A 23001-nucleotide genomic window follows, 5' to 3' on the forward strand; every position below is an offset into this window, starting at 1 on the left:
CATTGAAATGTGATGATTAGTACTTGAGATATCAGTGGAAAGCCGAAAATTGACCAATCATTATGCAAATTAGGTAATTAATATGCACCGATTTTTACCCAAAACTAATCAAAACCTAGCATTAATTCAGAGCAATTATGTGCCAAGTTTTATCAAAATCCAATGAGTGATTGTAAAAATATCAGTGGAACAGTCATTGAACAGCTAAAAATTAGCTAATTATCATGCAAATTAGGTAATTAATGTGCATGAATTTCTACCAAATCCTGATCAAATCTTATTGGTATAATGAGCTGTACCGTGTACGCATAAAAACACTCTGAATTCTACGACATAATTCAGAAAACTGCGTGTGATATGCGATAGAAAACCTGATAAGGTCAAAAACCCACTGCCCCTGTTACATAACTAGAGCACGGATCTAGAACAGTCATAACAAACCATATATATACATAAACATGTTGACAGTTCGATGGCATACGCAGTGAATATAAATGTACAGACAAAAATGTGATCACTATTTTCGTTGTATATGTTGGGGTCACTCACCTCATATTAACCGAATACACTGACTTTTCCTCGAATTCAACGCGATATTTCCACAAAATACGTCAAAAAATGTGCAGAGAACATTCAGTGAAGTACATACGGAATAACACTGTACACGACTAATAATAACAACCCAGCAATTCAAAGCCAAAACATCGCTGTAATTGGCTGAGGTGGTGTTTACTGCGTACTTCATATAATTAACGCTCAAAATTGAATATTCATTAACTTGGAGTGAGTGACAGAACGATACACGCTAATCTCCGCTCAGTGCTCACACTGGCAGGGGCGCCGTACCCACACACATCGTTAGAATGGTATACGTTTACAGCCACTACGAATGACAATTCAAGGTGTCGGGTTCTATGATATTCAGATGGTACTCTGAGTGGATTTTTTAACGCACGAAACGAACACACTGTGATACCAGGTATTACAAAACATTTTACGTAAAATTCGCAGTCTTGTTAGCGGTATCTCGATCACTGATGGGCGTTGATTTTTCTGTGTTGGGGGTTCCCCCCACTTTGACGCTCTGATTGGCTGCCGTAAATCATGCATTTACGCATGCGTGATTATAATAGAATACTGTAACAGATATTTTAGATTTGACACAAAAATCATTGTAAATAAATTAATGGTCAAGAAAACAGTTCAAATCAAACAAAAAACAGATAAAACATAATAAATACATTTTTGAAATAATTTTGCATTCGGAAATGTGGTGTACCGGTAATACACAGTGGAATTTATAATTCTGATCTTTGGGCGTTGCCATTGCAACGACAGGGCAGATGTTTTGCTAATTTTGTTTTCATCTAACAATTGCGACCTGCCTGTCAAGTTTGAACAAAATCTGTCAACCAAACAAAATCACGGAATCAAAATTTAAAAACTTCTGGGAAAGATTTCTTCGCAACGAAGATATAACAAACAAAACAAATACATGATATGCTTTGCAAGTCTGTCCACCTATGAAGGGCTAAACCTTATAAAGTCAGGTATACCAAAACAAAAAAAAATCTTGAAAAGCCTGCACATTGAAATATCTGCAATAATACTAATTAATCTATATCTCAGTGTACCTCTTACTGAATTTCATATAAAGTATATTTCTTACACTAGATACCAGAAAGTGCCAACTTTGTAATAATGGGGCTATTGGCAATGAAATCCATGCACTTTTAGACTGTAACCATACTGGAATAACAAATGCTCGTACTGAATTTCTGAATACAGTTAGCATTTATAATGAAAGTATACTTAAACTATCAAAACAACAAATGTTTACAGAAATTTTAAGTTCAAGAGATGGGTTCATTGCCAATAGTGCTAGCAAATTTATTGACAGTATATTATGTTACTATAAGTAATTTTACTTAGACTTTAGTCTTTTATGTATTCTCTTTTGTCTCGTGTGTGTACTTGTATTTTATTATATTTAATGTCTTTTGACCACAGATAATGTAACAAAATATATTATTTAGTGTCAAATAAAAATATACTATACTATATACCAGCCGATACCCCCCCCCCCCCAACCCGGCCGCTCATGAAGACGTCGTACAGTTTATTATAGTTCCTGGGCTCAGAGTCCCTGTGATATGACTCTAGCAATCTAAATACAGAATCTCTAAAACGCTTCAAGTCATCGATTGGAAGAGAAAATAGTGATGTGCGTATATGAAGAAGACCCAATGGCTCTTTCATGTGTACTAACATGATATAAAATTTATTCAATAAGGTAACACCTTTCAATTTAGATTAATGACTACATCTTTGACGCTCAAGTTTTAAGCCAAAAGTGCCCCAATTGTATTGATCTTAAAAATCTAGAAATTCTGAAAACCAATCAATATACTATCTAAATTTCTAAAAAAAAACACAGATAATATCATAATAAAATTTTAAAAGTAATTATCATCAAAACTCGATGATCTAAGTTCACGAGTGTTCGAAGAGCCGAGTGTCATGGAAGTGAACAATGAGTACGATGACACAAGACAATTTAACCTCACCCTGAATTTGTGAACACAACCCCGCCACATACTGCGTTGAAAATATGTGCCCAAAAGCAATGCATGAACATTTTTTTACGGATTACGCAAAAGACGCCAACAAATAATTGCAGTCTGCAGTGGCTCGTTCGTTAACTCGGAAGTTCTGTTGACCCTCAAAACGCGATCGCGCGGCACTGCACTAATCGTTTCGTTTCGTTTTTTTTTGTTTTTGTATTTTTTTTGAAATTCTATCAATGGAGACGATTTCACATATTGATAGGCGATAGAGACAATAAACATGTGTAACAAAACCGCTACGGGTTTATTATTAACATGGCTAAAGAAGAATCAATAACGACAACGAGAGTGTATACAATAACTATAATGAACTCGAGAGGGCGCTGCCCAATGTAAACTCAATAATATTGAAAATAGTAATGTCTATGTATTGTCTTAATTAGGACAGTCTATCAAAAAATATAATATGCTGCTAACATGAAAATACTGGAATAAAATACGCAACGTCACAAATACGGGTCTGAATTTGCTCTACCACTCGATATAGAATAGTGCTTTATTGACACCGTAAAGAAAATATTACATTTCTTTTTTGGTTATGTACATCAATGAAGTTGAAAAATTGAAATATAAAATGTATGATATATCTATAATCGCTGTACTGCAGAAACCACTAAACTGTGTTTTTTTGTTCCAATCGCTGAGACGCCTCTACTGCGCAAGTGTCAGGTTTGATGAGTCTGTTGGCTGTCACGCAACTAATCACTGGCTGTTATCCAACTTTTCAACGACGCGTCTCGAAAAATATGAGCAAACCACGCCATCTACGTCACGAAGATATCCCCACTGACCCAACTATGACTCCCAAACTAAACTAATCAAATCCACAAAATAGTAGAGCAGAAACTTTCGTTCTCGACGGATGTTTATTGTGTGAATTTTCGAAGGCCTACGTTTCGTTGCAGCGTCAGTTTAGAAGTACTGAAAGTCTGTTGTATCGCAGAGGAGTGAGAGCTTCACCAGAAATACATGACCGGATGTTTTGGGAATTTCACGCCGGTGGCCGACAAATTTAAAATGTCTGTGTCTGACGTTCGCAAGATATGGAGACGATTCGAAACGTTACAAGCGGTTTTCCCTAGAATTATTCCAATGTTTCGGAATTACATTCAATAATAATAATTATAATAAACCACGCCGAAATCAGGTGTGCACGTGTCATAAATTATGCAAAATCTCGTAGTATGCCCGCCTTTGACTGTCGGCTCTTTCCTCATCATTCTCTGGAAACAGGAAGTTCAGAGCTTACACGTGACACGCATTCACAAGTGACAATTTGGATATTGAAACAGGGACTTGAATCTGAGTCACGGTGGGTGTTCCACATATCGGGCCGTTCTCTATGGTGACGACATGTATGGGTGCGTTTCCCACTGTAGCGGTGTCAGATAAGGATGAACACACGTAAATGTTTTTTTCAGGTGTCACGAGAGAGAATTTCATACAGTGTCGCGTCGTAACACACTAAATACAACCATGATTATCTATGATAATTGTAATCCCAGCGCTGCATTGTGCGGGGAAATAAATGTATAGAACGAAAATGGCTGGTTTCCGTCGTATGATTACATTTGTTTTTTAAATTGCTTTTGTGCCAGGCGACAGTTTCGGACATTGTATGTCGATATTTGTTTTTGTATGTTCAAATTGCAAGTGCTAGTGCTGACACATAGTGCATTTTTGCCACTGAAGTCTTGTTCATGTTTGAGACTACATGACAGGGCTGTGCGCCCATCTGTCAAATGGCAAATTGAATGTGCTATCCTGGCGTCCTTAACCAAGGTCTCCCAAACCGCCCAAAGACGCATTCGTTAGTGAATGAATCTCAGCCAGTGGAATAGGCCTTCCGATTGAGTCTGTGGCACAGTCACCCAGGGTAGGGATCGGTCCTTTTGGTGTTCAGCCTAAGGTAGGATTTGAACTTGGGTCCACCGATCTTAAGTATGATGCGACAACCACTATGCTACCAGTGACCGATGACTTATAAAAAAGCTTAACTTAATTAATAATTTTTCAAAAACATCTGAAACAGAAATAAATGGCCGAGGAATATTTACTGCAAAGGGGAAATATTAGCTGCGTTTAATTTTAGCAGATTTGATGTTGCAGGGATATTCACTGGTTTGAAAAAGAAACAGTTCTACTGTTAAATTTTCAAAATAAAACCAGCGGTAAGCAATTAACATTTCTCCACTCCACTATATATGTGGCACACTTCGCGGACGCGCGAAATTGACAAAAATTGTGTGATCAATTTTGCAATCGCTAGACAATATTTATGAGAAAATAATAATACCATCACGTAATCGACCATGACATTACGTGTCGATACGACACACAATTATTTGCGGTGGCTTGTCATGCCAGTCAAACGATATAAATTAACAAACTGCTTAAAAACAAAATGAAAACAGACAAAACCAAACTAAATCCACGCACTACTGTGACAACGTTAACGTCGCTGTTCTGTGTAACAACGTTTCATTTGTAGGCAGTGGTAATGGCTAAGCTTATTCATGGAACTAGGGGTTTATAGTTCCATGGCTTATTTAAGAAAATTGCACCAACCTGAACTGTGTGTCTGATGAAACCAATGAAATGACTAAAAAAAGGAAGTTAACCCGACGTTTATTTTACGAATGCCGGACGTTTCGGCCCATGGTGCTCTTCTGTAAAATAAACGATATTCGGTATTTGAAAATAGCGTTATAAGTAATGTTGCCGACGTTATTGAACCCACGCAGAAATATCTCCTAATCAGATCAAGCAAACAATGGTGGTAACATGTCGAGTCTGGACTCGTAATTAGTTTTCTTCACAATAAGTAATTGTCTGGGAGAGCACAGATAATTCTGCCACAAAAGTAGGTTATTAAATGTAAAAACTAAGCAGATAAAGATTACCCCAGACTTGCCATTACAGGTGTGATACATAAACAACTCACATATTTCTAAAAATCCAAGTAAAACACATATTTTCGCGCTAACCTGGCTTTCGCCATTTATACACCGCCATAATGTTTACAAGTCTAACTTACATCCTGTCTAAAGAGACATCGCAACGCAAAATTCAAATCACCACTACAAATGATTTCCTGTTTTGGCCCACCTGCATTATGTCATTACAATGAACCACAGTGACTCTACTATAGAGGGACTGTGCACGAACAAAGTATAAAGAAACGCAGTGTTGCCTGTCTCATTGACGCATACATATTAATTAATAAATAAATATGGCTTGTTATTATCACCCGAGACTAACAATATTGTTCCATAAAATCAGATCGAAGTAAACGAACTGACGACCAGCAGTGAATTGTTATTTTGGGCGTATATTTTCTGTTAAAACAACTGCAGGGAAAATGGATTAAAATTCCTACTCCATATTTGTGAGTAAGACGCATAAAGTCGTGTGGAATCTATAATGTGCCAGACTCCTTCATTCAAGGCTGGATTCCATGTCCCAATATATCGTGAGCGGCGCACTCTGCCACTGAACACGGGTTGGACAACTGACATACATTGTATAGTATCTGATTAGAAAAACGAAAACAGTGGAAAATTAATTCTACAACATTGGGGGCGCAAACCTTAAACACGTCAGTGTTTGTGCATTAGCAACTGAATGTAAATATATTGTAACATACAGAATGGGACAACCACACTTTTGTTACAGTTACTGTAAAAAGAAAACTTGTAACTGTCATATTTAGATTAGCATAGTAGTATAGCATATTGTTCAGCCAATCAATGCATCAGATGGCCATAGTATATCATTGTTTACAAACAGGTTTACAAACAAGCGACTACCCATGAGCCTTTGCATTTTTAGCGTGTGTTGTTGCGTCGGTTGGGACTCAATTCGAGCACGTGCGTGTGCGTGTGCGCAGGCGGCGGCAACCCTCCCACTTTAAAATAAACTAGTACAATAGTGTCATAGTCATTCAATGGATTTTTATCAATACATTTCACAATTCAAATTAAAACGAGAGGTTTATATTGGCTGATGGAATAACGTTGGAACATTTTCAAATGAGGCCATCGCACACCGCGTTCAATGATTGACTGGTTGAATTGAATTTTTTAAATGTTGATAACAATTAAGAAAATGGGTTTGTGGTCGTGATAGTACTCATTACATATGTGCACATTTACATATTGGATGTTTGAACACAATGTTAAAGAACGTTGCAAAATGCACCGACAGGTAGTGTTGTGTATCCATTCCTGCACTATTTGAAACCATCAAATAGCCCAAAACGAAGTACCAGTAAATGTGCTTTATTTTTATGTCAAAATGAACTAGTCCCACAAAAAATCTCATACTACTAGCAGTTGAAGTGCATGAGATTTGAGTCCCAAACGACGATAATGCATGCTGAAAATGCAAAAGCATTTGTTTGTATGCTATGGTAGTTTGTCGCGTAGGTGACGACTCCCTTGCTACCAGTCAATGATAACGGAAAGACAATAAAACAAAATTGTATAGGCATTCACTATTATATGATGCTTTATTTATTATGCAAAACACTCTCAAAAGTTAGACATACAATACAGTAATGTCACTTTTCCTATAACCTCTGCCACAGGTAAGGAACATTATCAGTTTCTCAACCCAATGATTATACCGTAAGTACAACATGATACTAACAATATGTACCGGTAGATCATTTTGGCTTTTGTTAAAAACGACCTACAGTACAATTAAGTAGTAGCAAATACAACTACTACTAAAGGATGGTTTTGGTTAACTTCTCAGGACACACAATTTCCATTAATTGGTTCAAATTTGAGGTCAGCGCAAATTGTGATGTTGCAGATGACCTTGTATACCACACAGACAGTGACACACGTTCTACACTGACACGCAGGATACACCGCATCACTCGTGAAAATAACTTCTATACGCAACGAAAGCCACAGGGAGGGTGTGGGGTTCTGTCATATTATTATTTTAACTATCGCTATGTTGGCTTTAGGACATACGATTACCAAACAAAAAACTGCCAGCAAAAAAAATATTAAATTAAAATATATGAAGAATTTATAATTAAATACATATTTAAAAAACAACAAAAAGAAAAACCAAACTAGGATCTTATTTTAATCAGATTAAATTGATATTCTATTTTCAAGTACATGAAATTCAAAAACTCAATAAATACAATATCAACTGACAGTCTTCACAAAACTATGAGAAAAATCTGCATAATGAATTCCGCACGCTGACAAAGTGGCAGAATTAGGAATAGTTGAATCTGTATACGAGAAAAGATTAAAAACTGAAAATATCCATACTAAATGTTTTGAAAAAGTCATTGACTGCATGAGAACACATAATACAAACTGCTTTAAAGTTGTTACCATATTGGTATGATAAAGGGAAGTAGCTTAATTTGCCAAAAGTATAAGTATATAAAACTACATGCTGCAATATGCTATACATCATTGGATACCGACACAGATTGATGTACTGTAAAATACTTTTTTTTTTCGCTTGGAATAAATTTTCGTTACTTTTGCTGAAGGAATGATTCAATGAAAATAAGATCTAGCGAACTTTTGTTCCTATATTTTAAATTCAACTCGTCAAAAATCAGTGAAAATAAATTCCATACAAAACAACCAAACGTCTTTTCAGCAAAAATGAATTCCAACTAAAATAAAGTATTTTACTTTATTCCATATGATCATTACCCATGTAGAACTACATGTATCAGAGACTTTGACAACTATCAGTGAACTAAACAAATCTTTTTCAATTAAGCACATATATTCAGAAACTGATCATAAATATATCTCTTGTCTCCCAAGTAATAAGGATTGGATATATATGCACGATACAAAGACACATGTCAATCTCATACTCACACCATAGCTGATACTAGCTGTACAGCTACAAACTTTTGTAAATCACGATGGTAAACCTAAACTTGTATGTATACTCATTATCAGAATGTTATATATACCGGTAATACTAATTTAAATAAATAGTATATCCACTGCAGCTTTCATCGTTGAATGTTGTTGCTAATGGTGATGATGTAACAACATTTTGCTAAAGTCACTCACATGTCGAAGCATCCCAGTAAAAAATTTGTCTTGTGAAATTAAAATATTCACAGTATTATGTGAATTCAATTTTAGAGTACTTTTTTTAGATGAAAGGTTATAACTACAATCAGAGGTACATTACTTGTGGTTTGCAACTACGGTGACATGATACCAAGATCCCGTTTCAATCTCGCTCTCGCATAAGCGTTCCAACTCAGAAAAATGCGAATGCACATGCCCAAGGTTACTAGAATACTGGGATGTCCAGGTGGATCAAAATAGCTGTTCACGATATGGCGAATTACGATAACTATATTTTCTGTACATTTTTTGATTTATTCCATTTTTTCACTATGAATGTGGTAATACATGTTTTATTGTTTTATCACAAACCGCCTATGTCACGTCAGAAGGTAGTAGCAACAGTCTCGCTATCTACGAGATGATACTTGAATGAGATCTTGGCATGATGTCACCATACAGTACTATGTGCGTTGCAAACCCCAAGTAATGTACCTCTGCTACAATACAATTTTTGGCTACTAATCAGTCTACCAGAAATGAAAGTTTTATGAATAGACAAGTTTCGAGTTATAGAATCATCAGGAGGTTTTTATGCAAGAATGGGGGATTGATTTCTAGCTCACATAATTTACTATCTGGTTTCGGAAACCTGATAAACTATCAAAAGTTCATGCAGAGGAATCAACTCCACAACGCAGACAAAATTGGGTAATTTACACCAGAGGGCGCAAATTGCTAAGGTAACAGCGGAACTCATAACAATTAGTGCAAACCTTTAGTGTTTATGATCATCATGCTAAACATAAAATTTACTACAAATAAATATTTTAAGGGTGTATCCACTTACTATACATAAATCAGTTTGTCAAAAACAAAATATATATAATAAGTAACACGAGTGAATAAAACACATAAATGGTTTGTAAACCTATCCCACCTTTACAAATTAAAGTGTACCTTAAATTATTTCTTTTTGTTCGATATGAAAATAAGTTTCTTTTGTTATGACAAGTACAAGGTAAAACTATTATAAATATGGCTGCCTGAGACTCTGTGATTGAGGTAGAAATTGGCAGTAGCAGCATGTAACAGTTGTTGTGATGGAAAACAATGACAACACTGTAAGGTGCAGAACATATAACAGTTACACAGCAGTACAGGCAAACCAGAAATGAGAGTCATATGATTTAGTTTAAATCTGTAGTGTCTACGATCACCTTGACATAAATACAATAGTCTTTTACATAAAGGCACTTGAATAATGGTCAGTTAAATTGGTTGCGTCTACAATCACCTTGATAAACATACAGTTGTCGTTAACGTCAGTATGACGACTGCTGTCCAGTTGAGACAGAGGCATGAATAAAGGGCAGCCACTGGAAATATTCATGTTACCGATAGAATACTTAAACGATATAAATTGATTTAAATTGGTTGTATCTACAATCACCTTGATAAACATACAGTTGTCGTTAACGTCAGCATGACGACTGCTGTCCAGTTGAGATAGAGACATGAATAACAGGCAGCCGCTGGAAATATTCATGTCGCTGGTAGGATACTTGGATGGCCATATAAATTAGTTTATATCAGTAGTGTCTACGATCACCTTGATAAACATACAGTCGTCTTTTACATAAGCATGACGACTGCTGTCCAGTTGAGACAGAGGCATGAATAAAGGGCAGCCGCTGGCAATATTCATGTCACCAGTAGGACGCTTGAAGGAATTCGATGTAGGGTCTGGACGAAATGCGTCGATGACATGTTCTCGGTTGTTTTGATCCAGCAGCATGAAAGTGACCTGAAAAAGATAAAGAGATGGGAATTAAAATCAACTTTTAAGAAAACAAGAGATATCAAAGAAACAGGTACACATTTTAATTCAAAACTAATTAGGTCTGTGCGTTGTTCAAGAGCATCTATGCAAGAGCATCGTTTCCTTGGAACAGACATAAATAAATACCGTACTTCCCTGGTCGTAAGCCCCTTTCTGGGTATAAGCCCATCCCTTTGTTTTTAAGACATTTAATGAGTTGAGGGCATCCACAGGGTGTTTTTACCAGGTATCAGCAGTTGCATTAACCCTAAAATATGTATGTAAAAAGTGTTTCATTGCATTGGTATTGGCAGTGCATGGCAAACAGAGCAACATGGTTTGCACTCTTTCTGTTCTGTTATTACTTTTTGTTACCTTTTGTCTGAATGGCCATCTTAACAGTGCATCAAATGAACCCCTCATGATGACAAAGAACAGGGAGACATGGTTGCCCTTGCCCATTCCATCTCCATTCAGATATACTCGAGCACACATCTTGTAACCATGACGACTGGTGAAAAAGCATGGTGAGTAGATGGATGTAGTACGACCAGATATAGCATCATTTCTTTTACGACGGAAGTCAGAGATTTTCCAAACCAGCACACCATCATAAGATGCCAACTCCAGAGACTGAATTCTTAGATCTTGCTCAGCTAAGGCGACATCTTTCAGTGCAATGATACGGTCTTGAGATTTAATTTTCCTCTCCAAGGACTCCACAAGATCTCGGTCTTGTTTCCGCTCTCTCTCCATGGCCTGCACAACATTAGCATCTCTCTCAATCTGACCGTTGAGTACGGCAACAATCCCTTCATACGTAGATACCTTAGTGTCGAGTACAACAGTCTTGGCTTTCAACTCATCAATTGATCGAGACTGCTTATCGATGATAGATTGTACATCCCTTGTAGACTGTTGCCCTTGCTGCCCGTTAATCTTAGCAATCGTATCAGCCACCTCTCTCTCCAACCTATTGACTGTTGTTTCAATCATCGCTAACTTGCCAGTATGCTCTTTCATTTTCTGGGACATGGTTGGTACATCTGGATCTACTTTCATTGCATCTAACTGAACCATCAATTGCGAAATAACACCAAACAACATATCAAGGTGTTTAACCTGGGCTTTCTCATCGTGTTTTGACATTTCCTCTAACTCCACCTGTAAATAAATACAAAAAGATAATCAAGTCTGCACATGATGTTATGTAATAACTATGGTACAGCAATTTGTGCTTGAATCATAAGATCTTTAAGTGACAAGATGTGATACAAATTTTGAAATGGCTAAATTGATATTCCATACTCAACACTACTCTCAGAAAGCATTAAAAAAATGATATATGAATATATGTATTATTAATATATTGGGTTATGAAACATGATGGGTCTGAGATCTGTTACTGTTTTCATCAATTTCAAGTGGTCAGCCCTTTATTTGTTGCTAGAGAAAACTTTGCCCCATAAATGTCTTCAGTTGTCTTTATTGAGAAGAATGAAATTTCTTGTGGTGGATAAGTTTATATCGCAAAACTAGGCGTTGGGGTGTTCTTTTCGTCACATAAAACGAACTGACTAATCATGCGGAATTGTTATTGAAACGGACATCGATTGCGTTGTGTTTTCTTGAGTTGAACAGACGTGAGATATAATTCAAATTGGTTTATTTGTACTCAACATGAACATCAATACGTTGTACAGCAAATACTTCTTGGTATAAAATATAGATCGCTAAATAATAGCTTCATGAGGAGTTGGCATCGTAGAGAGCATAGAAAGGAGGGTGTGCATAACGAGCATCAAGTTGCGAAGCTACCATAGAAGGAATTACAGCGACGGCCTGAATCGGACTTCTCACGACAGCGCTTTGCCTGGTTAATGTAATTGTCAACGTTAGAGCGGCATTTGTCTCGGTGACAGCTAATCGGAGAAGTGCCAAACACGTGTTTGTACTCTAGAATATATCATGTCAAAACGTTCCGAAAATAAAACAACGCTAATGATTGGCGCATACAAACGAAACATAACGCTGTCATTCCATATTAGGTGTGACACGCGACTAACACGAGGCAGAACTTTGGTGGGAATTTTGGGCGGTAAACAGACAAATACCGCGAGAACGCAATGGGAAACAATGTAGCGAACGTTTGGATATAGCGTCACGGTTGCTACAGAAACCGATCTAGTCTCTCAGGACTCAACTCGTGGTTATCAAAACAATGTCTGAAATTACAAACTAGCTTGGAGAACATCATACAGAAAGTAAAATTTGTTCATGTTAGATAACTGCGCGCGACATACTCCGGGGCGCAAAAATCACGAGAAGATCTCGGGATAACTTGAATCGAACATGATAAATTTTAAAATTAACTTGAATAAATCTCTGAAATTTAAATGACAGACTCTCAACAATAAACACATGTCAATCACATTGAACATCAGATATGAATTGTGAGTTTCAATCTTAGCTAAAACAGCAAATAACACGGTATATCAAAACAATACAGTATATCATGAACACATTGCAGATTTTGCTTTACTGCACGGAACAAATGATTCTCATTGAAAACTTGAAATAAAGTTACAGTGCAATACAAAGTTCAAAATTCTACAAAGTTATACAACACCATCACGGCACATTTGCCGTATACTTTCGCTCGCTTTGAGCGCTGAAGCCCTTGGTTCGGGCCGACTAGAAAAGTCGTGGATTTGACTAGAAAATTCATTTTCAACGGACGGACTACCAATAACTTCTTCGGGAATTGAGAGTGTATTCTCTTGTGTTTCTGCATTTAGTTCGAGTGGATAAAGATGATGTATAGAACGATTTGTTGAGCCGTTTTTGGTCTGTATTTCTACTACTCGGACGATACCGTCCTTGCCTGGAAGCAATTTAGTTACACGACCTAGTAACCAATGACATCGTTTTTTGATGTCCTGGTGTAATTGGACAATATCCCCCACCTTTATACAATTATTGGTTGTCCCTTTGATTTGATTCAAGTGACGCTCAGTTAGTGACGTCAAATATTCTCTTTGCCATCTCTTACTAAAAGCATTGTGAAGGGAGGATAAATACATAGCTCTTTTATTTGCAGTAATATTATCAATCTCAAAATTGGGTTCAGAAACACTAGGAATAGCTGGGGGTAACATTCTAATCTGACGTCCATTTAACAAGTGGGATGGAGTCAGTGGAGCTAAATCTTCGACACTTGCGGAAAGATGAGTTAATGGGCGGTCATTTATTGACGACTCGACTTCGACTAAAATTGTGGATAGTTCGGTAAAAGTCACGTTGGCACGACCTAGAATTTTCTTCAAGCAATTTTTTGTTATGGCTATCATTCTCTCGAATAGGCCTCCGGCCCACGCCATTCGTTTAGGATTAAAACGCCACGATATACGATTTTTGGTAAGATAGTTTTGTACCTCAGGACTGGACTCGAGTCCTTTCAAAATCTTAGCGGCGGCTATAAATGTGGAACCGTTATCTGAGATCATTTTCCGGGGCGTTGACCGTCGAGCAGTGAAACGTCGCATAGCCAAAATGAATGATGCGGCGGTCAAATCTTGAATTAATTCTAAGTGAATACATCGAGTTGAGGCGCACGTAAAAATTAGTACATAAACTTTACTAGAAAGACCAGTGTGTTGGTCCCTAACGAACAAATGTCCCGTGTAATCTGTTCCGCAGAATTCGAATGGGACTGCTTCCTTCACTCGAAAATCAGGAAGTGGAGCTTGAGTAAGAAGGGGAAATGGAGTTCCATCGACCTTCTTACAAACGACACAAGATCTCAATGTAGAATTCACATGTCTGCGAATCGCGGTGATCCAATATTTTTCCCGAATTTTGTTAACTGTGGTTAACGGCCCACCGTGGTTTAATAAATGATGAGCATCAAGAATTATGAGCGTAGTAAACCGATGTTTACCAGGAAGGAGTATTGGATGCATGGTTTCGAAAGGAAAGTCGGTATTCTGAAGCCGACCACCAATTCGCAGTATTGACTTATCGTCAAGAAATAGTTTAAGTTGTTTTTGAAGTACGCCATGTCTAAATTGTTGTCTCCGAATAGAACTGACAACGTCTCCGAAATGTGTTGACTGAATCGATGTCAACCAAGCGTGTTCCGCGTCGTATATCTCCTGTGTTGAGAGAGCAAGTCTACTTGACAAATTACTCGGAGTGTGGTTCAATTTGGATTTGAGTTTCGAAATGAAACGAAATATATAAGCAGTTGCTTTCAACAGACGATGTAGATCGTTGAAACGGCGAATATCGATAATCTTTTCAAGACTAGGTTCTGAGTTTGATTCAGTTGCGTGAATAATCTCCTTCGGTGCGATGTTTGGCTCATTGTGAAGTTCAAAATGGTGGCCGAGTAAATTGTCAGATTCAGAGGCGACATGTAACGAAACGATCTGATCATTAATTTTGGAGTTTTGTAGCTCAGGAGGTTCGCGGTTTGTATCGATGATATCTCCTGACACTGTTTCAGCAGTTTTTATGAAATCTTCTGCTGATTTATGGAAATGAGGACTAATTTCGTTCTCCGAATTGACATGTCCTCTGGATTGACTTGGGGGCGTACAAAGTAGCGGTCGATCGCTAACGGTGTCACTCGTACCAGTGGTCGGACACTGGGCACATTTCTCGGACACTTTTGGGGTCGAAATATTATTTTCAATTTTGGATTTTTCGGTATATTCTTTGTATTGTTGTTCATGTGTAATGTTGAGTGCCTGTTGTCTTGTAATCGTATCTTTAACACCCACTGACTCCAGGTCCCAGTAACTAGCAATCATTTTATCCATTACACTGTCATGTGCTCGGATAGAAGCAATGGTGAATGAATTTGTTTTGTTTGTCCTGTTGTGCGTAGTGAAAGGCCCTGACAGTAGGTACCCAAAGACAGTCGGTATAGCGTTTGGTTTGCCCCTAACTATGCGTGAGTTGTGTATAACAAAATCCCAATAATGATCGGCGCCTATCAAAATATCGATGTTTAATGTGGATCGATTTGACGGCGGATAGGCCAACGATAGACCTCTCAAATGTGGCAAACGTGCAATATCGTAAGTTACAGTGTTCTCCAATCCCTCGGAAATACAGTCGACCATCAGTACATCGATCGGGGATTTAATGCCATCTTTGCTTTGTAGTGACAGCGTGGTTCTCGGTATGGACTGCACACCGGAACGCGGATTGGAGAACGAATTCAGACTCAATAATTCGTTATAATTTGGGATTACACCTAGTTTACGTGCGAAAGAGTTTGTGACAAAGCTTCTATCACTGCCATTGTCAAATAGGAGGGTAGCAACACAGTTAGTACCTCGAAAATGCGTACTAACTCGTGCGGTTTGAAGCATTGCGCGTCGCGGACTGTCAGAGTTAATTTTTGAGTCACTCCCGGTAAAACGCGATTGTTCACCAGTATTTGCTGAATGTGAAAAATGCGAGTTTGCCGTGCTAGAATTCGTTGAATTTGTTTGCGCAGTTCCAGATTTATCAAAATGAATTGACGTATGATGTTTACTCTTACAAACACGGCAAGTGAAATGCGACTTACATTGAGACAACATGTGCTTTCCCAAACAATTAAAGCATCGTTTATTTTGGGTAATAAATTCGACTCGATCCTTCCTAGTTGAAATATTTGTACAATTTGTGGTGTAATGCTTGCCTTTGCAGTATATGCAATGTGGGGTTCTGTCACCAATTTGTGTTCTACCATGAGTGTGATCAGTTTGTGTGACATGGTTTTGTTTCTGTTGATCAGAATATGTGGTACCACTGTAAGATTTGTCAGTATTATTGTAATTACGACGCCCATATCGTTTGGACTTAAACTGTGTTGAGTCATGTGTACTCTGGGTGAAAGCATGTATTGCTGAAGGGTTTGTGTCGTAATCTACCTGTCCTATGGCGAGGATTTTAACCTCGTGTAACATGTGCTGACTGAGTGTGACTAATGTCCATTCCCCGCTTGGGTTGGATCGCGCTAAACTTTGTTGAAATTGAATTGGGAATGTATCCAGTATCATGGGTATGAGGAGTTTCTCATAGCCCGCCTCTGGTACACCTAATAAACGAAGTGCCCTGATGTGCTTTTCCAGGGTATCATGATATTTCCGTAAAGAACGGGCATCATAATTGGGTGCGTCTGCTGTGCGTAATGCACGCATGTGAGCAGCGATAATTTGATGTGGCTGGCCGAATCGTTCGGTCAAAAGCTGGAGTGCCAAACTGTAATTTACTATAGTAAGATCTAAGCCGGTTATTACTTCTAGAGCCTCCCCCTCTAACGACCTTTTCAAATAAGCAAATTTGATTATAGGACTAAGTTGTGGATTTAAACCTACAGCAGCATTGAACATATCCCAAAATTCAGCCCACCCCGTATACTCGCCTGAATAGACGGGCAAATCAATACGTGGCAATTGAACAGAATTAAATTGAGTGTATTGTGGATTCATACCTGAAATATGAGCTGTTGGAATTGAATTGTTCAAAAAGTTATTTTGTGTAACTTCTACTTGAGGCACTGGTGCATTAGCGGGTTGATCGAACTGTTGTACAGGTGGTTGAAACGCGACTTGAAACGTCGGTACTGGGGGCGCGACTTGAGGTGTCGACGGCGGTACGACTTGAGGTGTCGGCGGCGGTACGACTTGAGGTGTCGGCGGCGGTACGACTTGAGGTGTCGGCGGCGGTACGACTTGAGGTGTCGGCGGCGGTACGACTTGAGGTGTCGGCGGCAGTGCGACTTGAGGTGTCGGCGGCGGTACGACTTGAGGTGTCGGCGGTGGTACGACTTGAGGTGTCGGCGGCAGTGCGACTTGAGGTGTCGGCGGCGGTACGAGCTGTTGGACCGGTGCTTGTTGATCATCTGGAGGGATTGGTTGTTGATTTACTTCGTGTTGACCAAGTTGTGGGACTGGATGTAATTCTTGCTTCGCTGGCTTGTTTTCTGTCAGGAATAAATTGATCGAACTAAACCTCTCTAGTAATTTGAGTTCGATTTCTTCAGTTTCCGTAAACTCTGCGTCCAGAACATCGGCGTAATTTCTGACTTCATCGCAGGCCTTTTGTAAGTTTGAGATACGATTGTCAAGTGCTAGTATGCTTACTTTGATCAGCCGATATACTTCAGATTTGTTGTCAGTGACTTCAAAGTCTTGGATTCTATCCTCAGCAAGTGTCAACGCGATATTTAATTGAGTCACAACTTTGTTCAGTCTATCTATTGCTTTGTTCAGGATTCTTCGAGGCATGATGAATCAGTATTGAATATCCTGGTCTCGGCACCAAATTTATGTGGTGGATAAGTTTATATCGCAAAACTAGGCGTTGGGGTGTTCTTTTCGTCACATAAAACGAACTGACTAATCATGCGGAATTGTTATTGAAACGGACATCGATTGCGTTGTGTTTTCTTGAGTTGAACAGACGTGAGATATAATTCAAATTGGTTTATTTGTACTCAACATGAACATCAATACGTTGTACAGCAAATACTTCTTGGTATAAAATATAGATCGCTAAATAATAGCTTCATGAGGAGTTGGCATCGTAGAGAGCATAGAAAGGAGGGTGTGCATAACGAGCATCAAGTTGCGAAGCTACCATAGAAGGAATTACAGCGACGGCCTGAATCGGACTTCTCACGACAGCGCTTTGCCTGGTTAATGTAATTGTCAACGTTAGAGCGGCATTTGTCTCGGTGACAGCTAATCGGAGAAGTGCCAAACACGTGTTTGTACTCTAGAATATATCATGTCAAAACGTTCCGAAAATAAAACAACGCTAATGATTGGCGCATACAAACGAAACATAACGCTGTCATTCCATATTAGGTGTGACACGCGACTAACACGAGGCAGAACTTTGGTGGGAATTTTGGGCGGTAAACAGACAAATACCGCGAGAACGCAATGGGAAACAATGTAGCGAACGTTTGGATATAGCGTCACGGTTGCTACAGAAACCGATCTAGTCTCTCAGGACTCAACTCGTGGTTATCAAAACAATGTCTGAAATTACAAACTAGCTTGGAGAACATCATACAGAAAGTAAAATTTGTTCATGTTAGATAACTGCGCGCGACATTTCTCATTAGGACCACAAAACACATCGACTTAGTAAGTTGTCTTTCATTTGCCACCCATTGTACGAAAATTACATACAAATTTTGATTCACTTAGCATATGTTAAATTGAGGCCACACTTGTAAAATGTGACTGGATACTGATGCTAGTTTTTTGGGAGGCAATGTATGTTTACAGTTATGTGCAAATTAGGTCTATATCCTATGATTCATAATGTTTTGTGGATAGCGAATGGATTTTGATTCAACAAATGTACAAGCGGTCATACCAGATCATTGCATCCTACTTTCTTGAACTTGCACGATCCAACTTTCTTTTTGCAGTCACCAATTTCAGCATCAGTGTGTTCTGTAATCTGTTGAAAATTAAATTGATGTGGGAGTATAATACCGATACAATCAACTGTAAACTATGTTGTAAACCAACAAAATTCATTAATCCCAATTTTACACAATACACATACTGTAAAACATGTCTTTTTAGCTAGAATGTTATTTTAGTTAATCTGTAATTTTGCAAATTCAAGATGTCTGCAATTTATAATAAAGTATATTATCACAGTGAGATTATTGACACTTTAGCTAAATTAAGATTCAGTTAATTCATGCATGGAGTCAAATTCGCTAAAATGGCATGTAGCTATTTAAACATGTTTTACAGTATTCATTTCATTTACATAAAAGTAATTAATTAATTATATTTAAACATTTCATAGTCTTCATTCACTTGTCCACAAACAATTTTCAACGTTGGAATAACAAAAATTGGAAACGTGTCAACGAACATAGACCTTCTGTTCTTGACTCCCGGTGAATCAGCGCAGAGCCTACACGCCGCCATTGTTTTAATCTGTGACGACCCCCGGATCTTCAAATTTATGATACAGCAATGCTGGTAGCGCCAGCTTCTTGGCGCGCCCAATCAAATGACTCAATTTAACTGCAGTGAAATACAGTTTTTCCTAACACGATCACACACAGGTTTGTGGGCCGGCTTTAGCGAAATCGGGGATTTGGACGATGACCACGTTGTAAACCAACAAAATTCATAAATCCCCAATTTTACACAATACACATATTCATTTCATTTACATAAAAGTAATTACAAAATGTAAATACAGATATATTTTTCCTACAGATATTTTACAGGGAAAACATACCTTTCTTCTTGGTATTCCTTTCTTTCCACAGAACTTGCAAGCAATCAAGTATTCTGGACATTGCTTATGATGATTCTGTCAAGAATCAAAAGTGTATTATTTGTAAGTGAAAAATAGCAAAAAACAAGATTTAAATGTATTATAAAGCAAGATATATGAACTGATGTCTTTTGTAGCTTGTTGCTACAAAATAAAGTTAATTACGCTAAAATTCATGTATCAGAATAAAGAGACACACACACAAGTTAACAGGTTGTAGGCTAGCAGTGAAGTGCCACTTTTTATTGCGTAACACATGATCAACTCATGACAATATACATGGCGTAATGTGATTTGCTAATAAGGTCATGACATGCGATTATGTAACCCTAACTTTGAATAAAAGTACAAGAAATGTGAAGTTTAAACCATGCATGTATAGGATATGGCTCCATTGAACTTGTAACATTTACTGGGGCTCATTTGCATTACCCAATCAGAATTTACGAAAGAAACTACACATTACTAGGCAAAATCATCGAGCTAGCTCCATGGTCAAATTAAAATGGTTGAATATAATCAATGTGTTGCAACCAAAACAGACAAGTCGATACGTTATCCTGTTTCAACAGTTTTGTTAGTTTACTAAAACACGGTTTGCACAAATATTTAGACATTTCATCATCTTAATTCATTCACTTGTCCACAAACAATTTGCAACGTTGGAATACGGAATTTTGGGAACGTGTCAACGAATATAGATAGATCTTCTGTTCTTGACTCCGGGTGAATCAGCGCAAAGCTAGCTAGCTACACGCTGACTTTGCTTTAGTCTGTGATGACCTTCAGACCTTCACATTTATGATACAGCAATGCTGATTGGTGGCACCATCTCCTTGGCACGTCCAATCAAATGACTCAATTTAAGGGAAGAGTAGGAAATCAAACGGGCGGTGCACCACGGTCATTACCGTGGTGTACCGCAGAACGCCGAGGAGAGCCGCGGACTACTTATAATTAGGGGTCTCTACCGCTGTACTGGTCTCTACCGCGGTCCTCGGTAATGTGTGAAATACGTACTTAACAGTTTCTTTGTGATTCCACTAGTCATTGTTTTAAAATCCGATGCTGTAAATGAATATGATATGTGCGCTTGTTTAGTATTTAGTACATGTATTTAGCGTAAATTTCCAAAGTGATGCGATACAATTTTTCATGGTACATGTAGGTATACCTTTATTACACTGGAATAAAGTTTACAATTGAAAAGAGGACGATTTACAAAGTTTCAGCGTATCCAAGTCGTATCCTGGTTCTTGATTGATTTGGCAGTATCATGTTCACCATTTGTGTCACACTCCAGAAAAAATGGCCAGCAAACGAGAAACGGGCGAACTAATCAAAACAGGTCAGGCTGTCTGCATTGCACTGACAATGACATGATTATTTTTTGTTTCGTTTCATAAATCTTGTCTTGCGCATGTATTCTTGGTTGACAGAATCTTTTTTAAACAAAAGACGTTATTTTTCTGTTACATGTTCGTGTTCCATGGTACTCGTGAGTGTGAAAGGCATTTTGATACCATACGATAACGCTAGCTGGCTCGATTAGAATTTCATTGCGTGTGAACCGCTGATGTCATTGCCCGTTACTGTGCCAACCGCACGTAGTTCAAAAGCACCTGACGATGTTTTGTTTTTTTTCACTCGAAATGTAAGCGATCGAATACTCTGCGTTCAAAGTACGCTGCCCCGAGTTTGAAATTACAGTAAATTGTAACACATGGATTTTATTTACATGAAATTTAGTTTATTTCAAAATAATATAGATGTCAAACCATAATTATTATTATTATTTGAAATGTTGTTTCTTGACTTGACTTTTCTGGCTTTAATGTTTTGTGTGTGCGTGTTTGTTTTACAATATCATTATCAACAACAGTTATTCAGTGGCCCCGTCTCTGAGGCAGTAAGTCACGGTTTCGACTAAGTCGCGTAGTTCGATGGCTCCGGACGATTGTATTGTGTTTTGCTGTCAGTTTTAAAGTAGAAAAACTAAGTCTGGTATTATCGCGTATTTAATTGCCTGCTCAATCAGTTGGAGGTGACAACTTAACACCTACAGACCATCAATTACTGAAATAGAAAGGGTGATAGCAGCCTGACTCGAGGTGTCGACAGGGGTATAAAAAATAAGTTTGTGTAATTATTGCAAAGGCAACGCATTATCAAGTCGGCAAAGTTGAAATATTCACAGCCAGTACGTAAACAATGAAAAACAAGTTTGCGCAATTATTACGAAGCCAACGCATTATCAAGTCGGCAAAGTTGAAATATTCACAGCCAGTACGTAAACAATGGAAAATAAGTTTGCGTAATTATTACGAAGGCAACGCATTATCACGTCGGCAATGGTGAAATATTCACAACCAGAACGGTAACAATTTTTACGTAGGCAACGCAGAGCCAGTAAAAATTTGCGTAATGGGATGTGTATAATAAAAAGGTCAATGCACGGAGCGCGAATGGTCACCAAGGTAACAACCCACTTGTTCAGCGCGTGACTTGGGGTTAAACTTGGGCCAAGGTTTATTAGATTAGTCAGTTTCGCAAAGAAGTGCGCTATTTTTTCTGCTGATCACCCAGTTGTTGTAGTATATATTGTAGCACCAAGTGTGTGACACTCCCTCTTCGACTTCGGCTTGCTTTTCCTACTTAGTGCATGGTCTCGAGGTAACGTAAACTGCGGCCTCTCATCGAGTGTTTTACACTTGGAATTTATACTTCGCCCGATTATATTGGTATACGCGAAACATTAATCTTATAAAATAAATCCTGAGACTATACATGATGTAAATTCAAAATAATGTGATAATATTTTACATTATGTGGGGTCTACATTATTCTGGGTTGCTTTGCGATGTTATACCAAGACTCGTGAAAATAAAATAGTGTTCTTCTGCAAACTAATAGAGACGATTTTTCCAATCTTCTGGTACCACTCGATTGTTATTATTTGAACTTGGCGGCAAGTAACCTTTAGTTTCCCAGTCTATTGTGTCCATTCAAAGTCTTAACAATAGGGTGTAAACTGCCATGCGAGTCTACCGCACACGACCGCGGTAAACCGGGGTCATGGAATCTATGCATAAATTTGCATAAAATGCGGTCGACCGGCAAGCACCCACCACCACCACCGCGGTAATGACCGCGGTAAACC

At 38.2% G+C, this 23001-nt stretch overlaps 2 protein-coding genes across 5 annotated transcripts in view; both read right to left on the bottom strand.

Moving 5' to 3' along the window:
* Positions 1-5658, bottom strand: part of LOC100366422 (TNF receptor-associated factor 2-like) — a 57705-nt gene extending 52047 nt beyond the window's left edge. Inside the window, exons 1-2 of one of the 4 annotated variants that reach the window (XM_085491820.1) lie at positions 5572-5658; positions 5196-5296 (exon numbers count right to left, since the gene is read on the bottom strand). The gene's annotated coding sequence lies outside the window, so the exon portion shown is untranslated. Of the gene's footprint in view, positions 1-549; positions 836-5195; positions 5297-5530 lie in introns of those variants that run through there. The other 3 variants (XM_085491821.1, XM_085491822.1, XM_085491819.1) reach the window with 3 other exon arrangements.
* Positions 5659-10279: 4621 nt separating this feature from the next.
* The window catches only part of LOC144361534 (TNF receptor-associated factor 2-like), a 55178-nt gene continuing 42456 nt past the window's right edge, over positions 10280-23001 (bottom strand). The window contains exons 5-8 of the mRNA XM_085492287.1: positions 19803-19877; positions 18912-18998; positions 10899-11687; positions 10280-10508 (exon numbers count right to left, since the gene is read on the bottom strand). Of these exons, the coding sequence (XP_085348413.1) occupies positions 10284-10508; positions 10899-11687; positions 18912-18998; positions 19803-19877 (1176 nt within the window). The 3' untranslated portion in view covers positions 10280-10283. The remainder of the gene's footprint in view (positions 10509-10898; positions 11688-18911; positions 18999-19802; positions 19878-23001) is intronic.

The sequence above is a fragment of the Saccoglossus kowalevskii genome, chromosome 17 (assembly GCF_978046115.1).
Source record: "Saccoglossus kowalevskii chromosome 17, keSacKowa6.1, whole genome shotgun sequence".
NCBI classification, from domain to species: domain Eukaryota; kingdom Metazoa; phylum Hemichordata; class Enteropneusta; family Harrimaniidae; genus Saccoglossus; species Saccoglossus kowalevskii.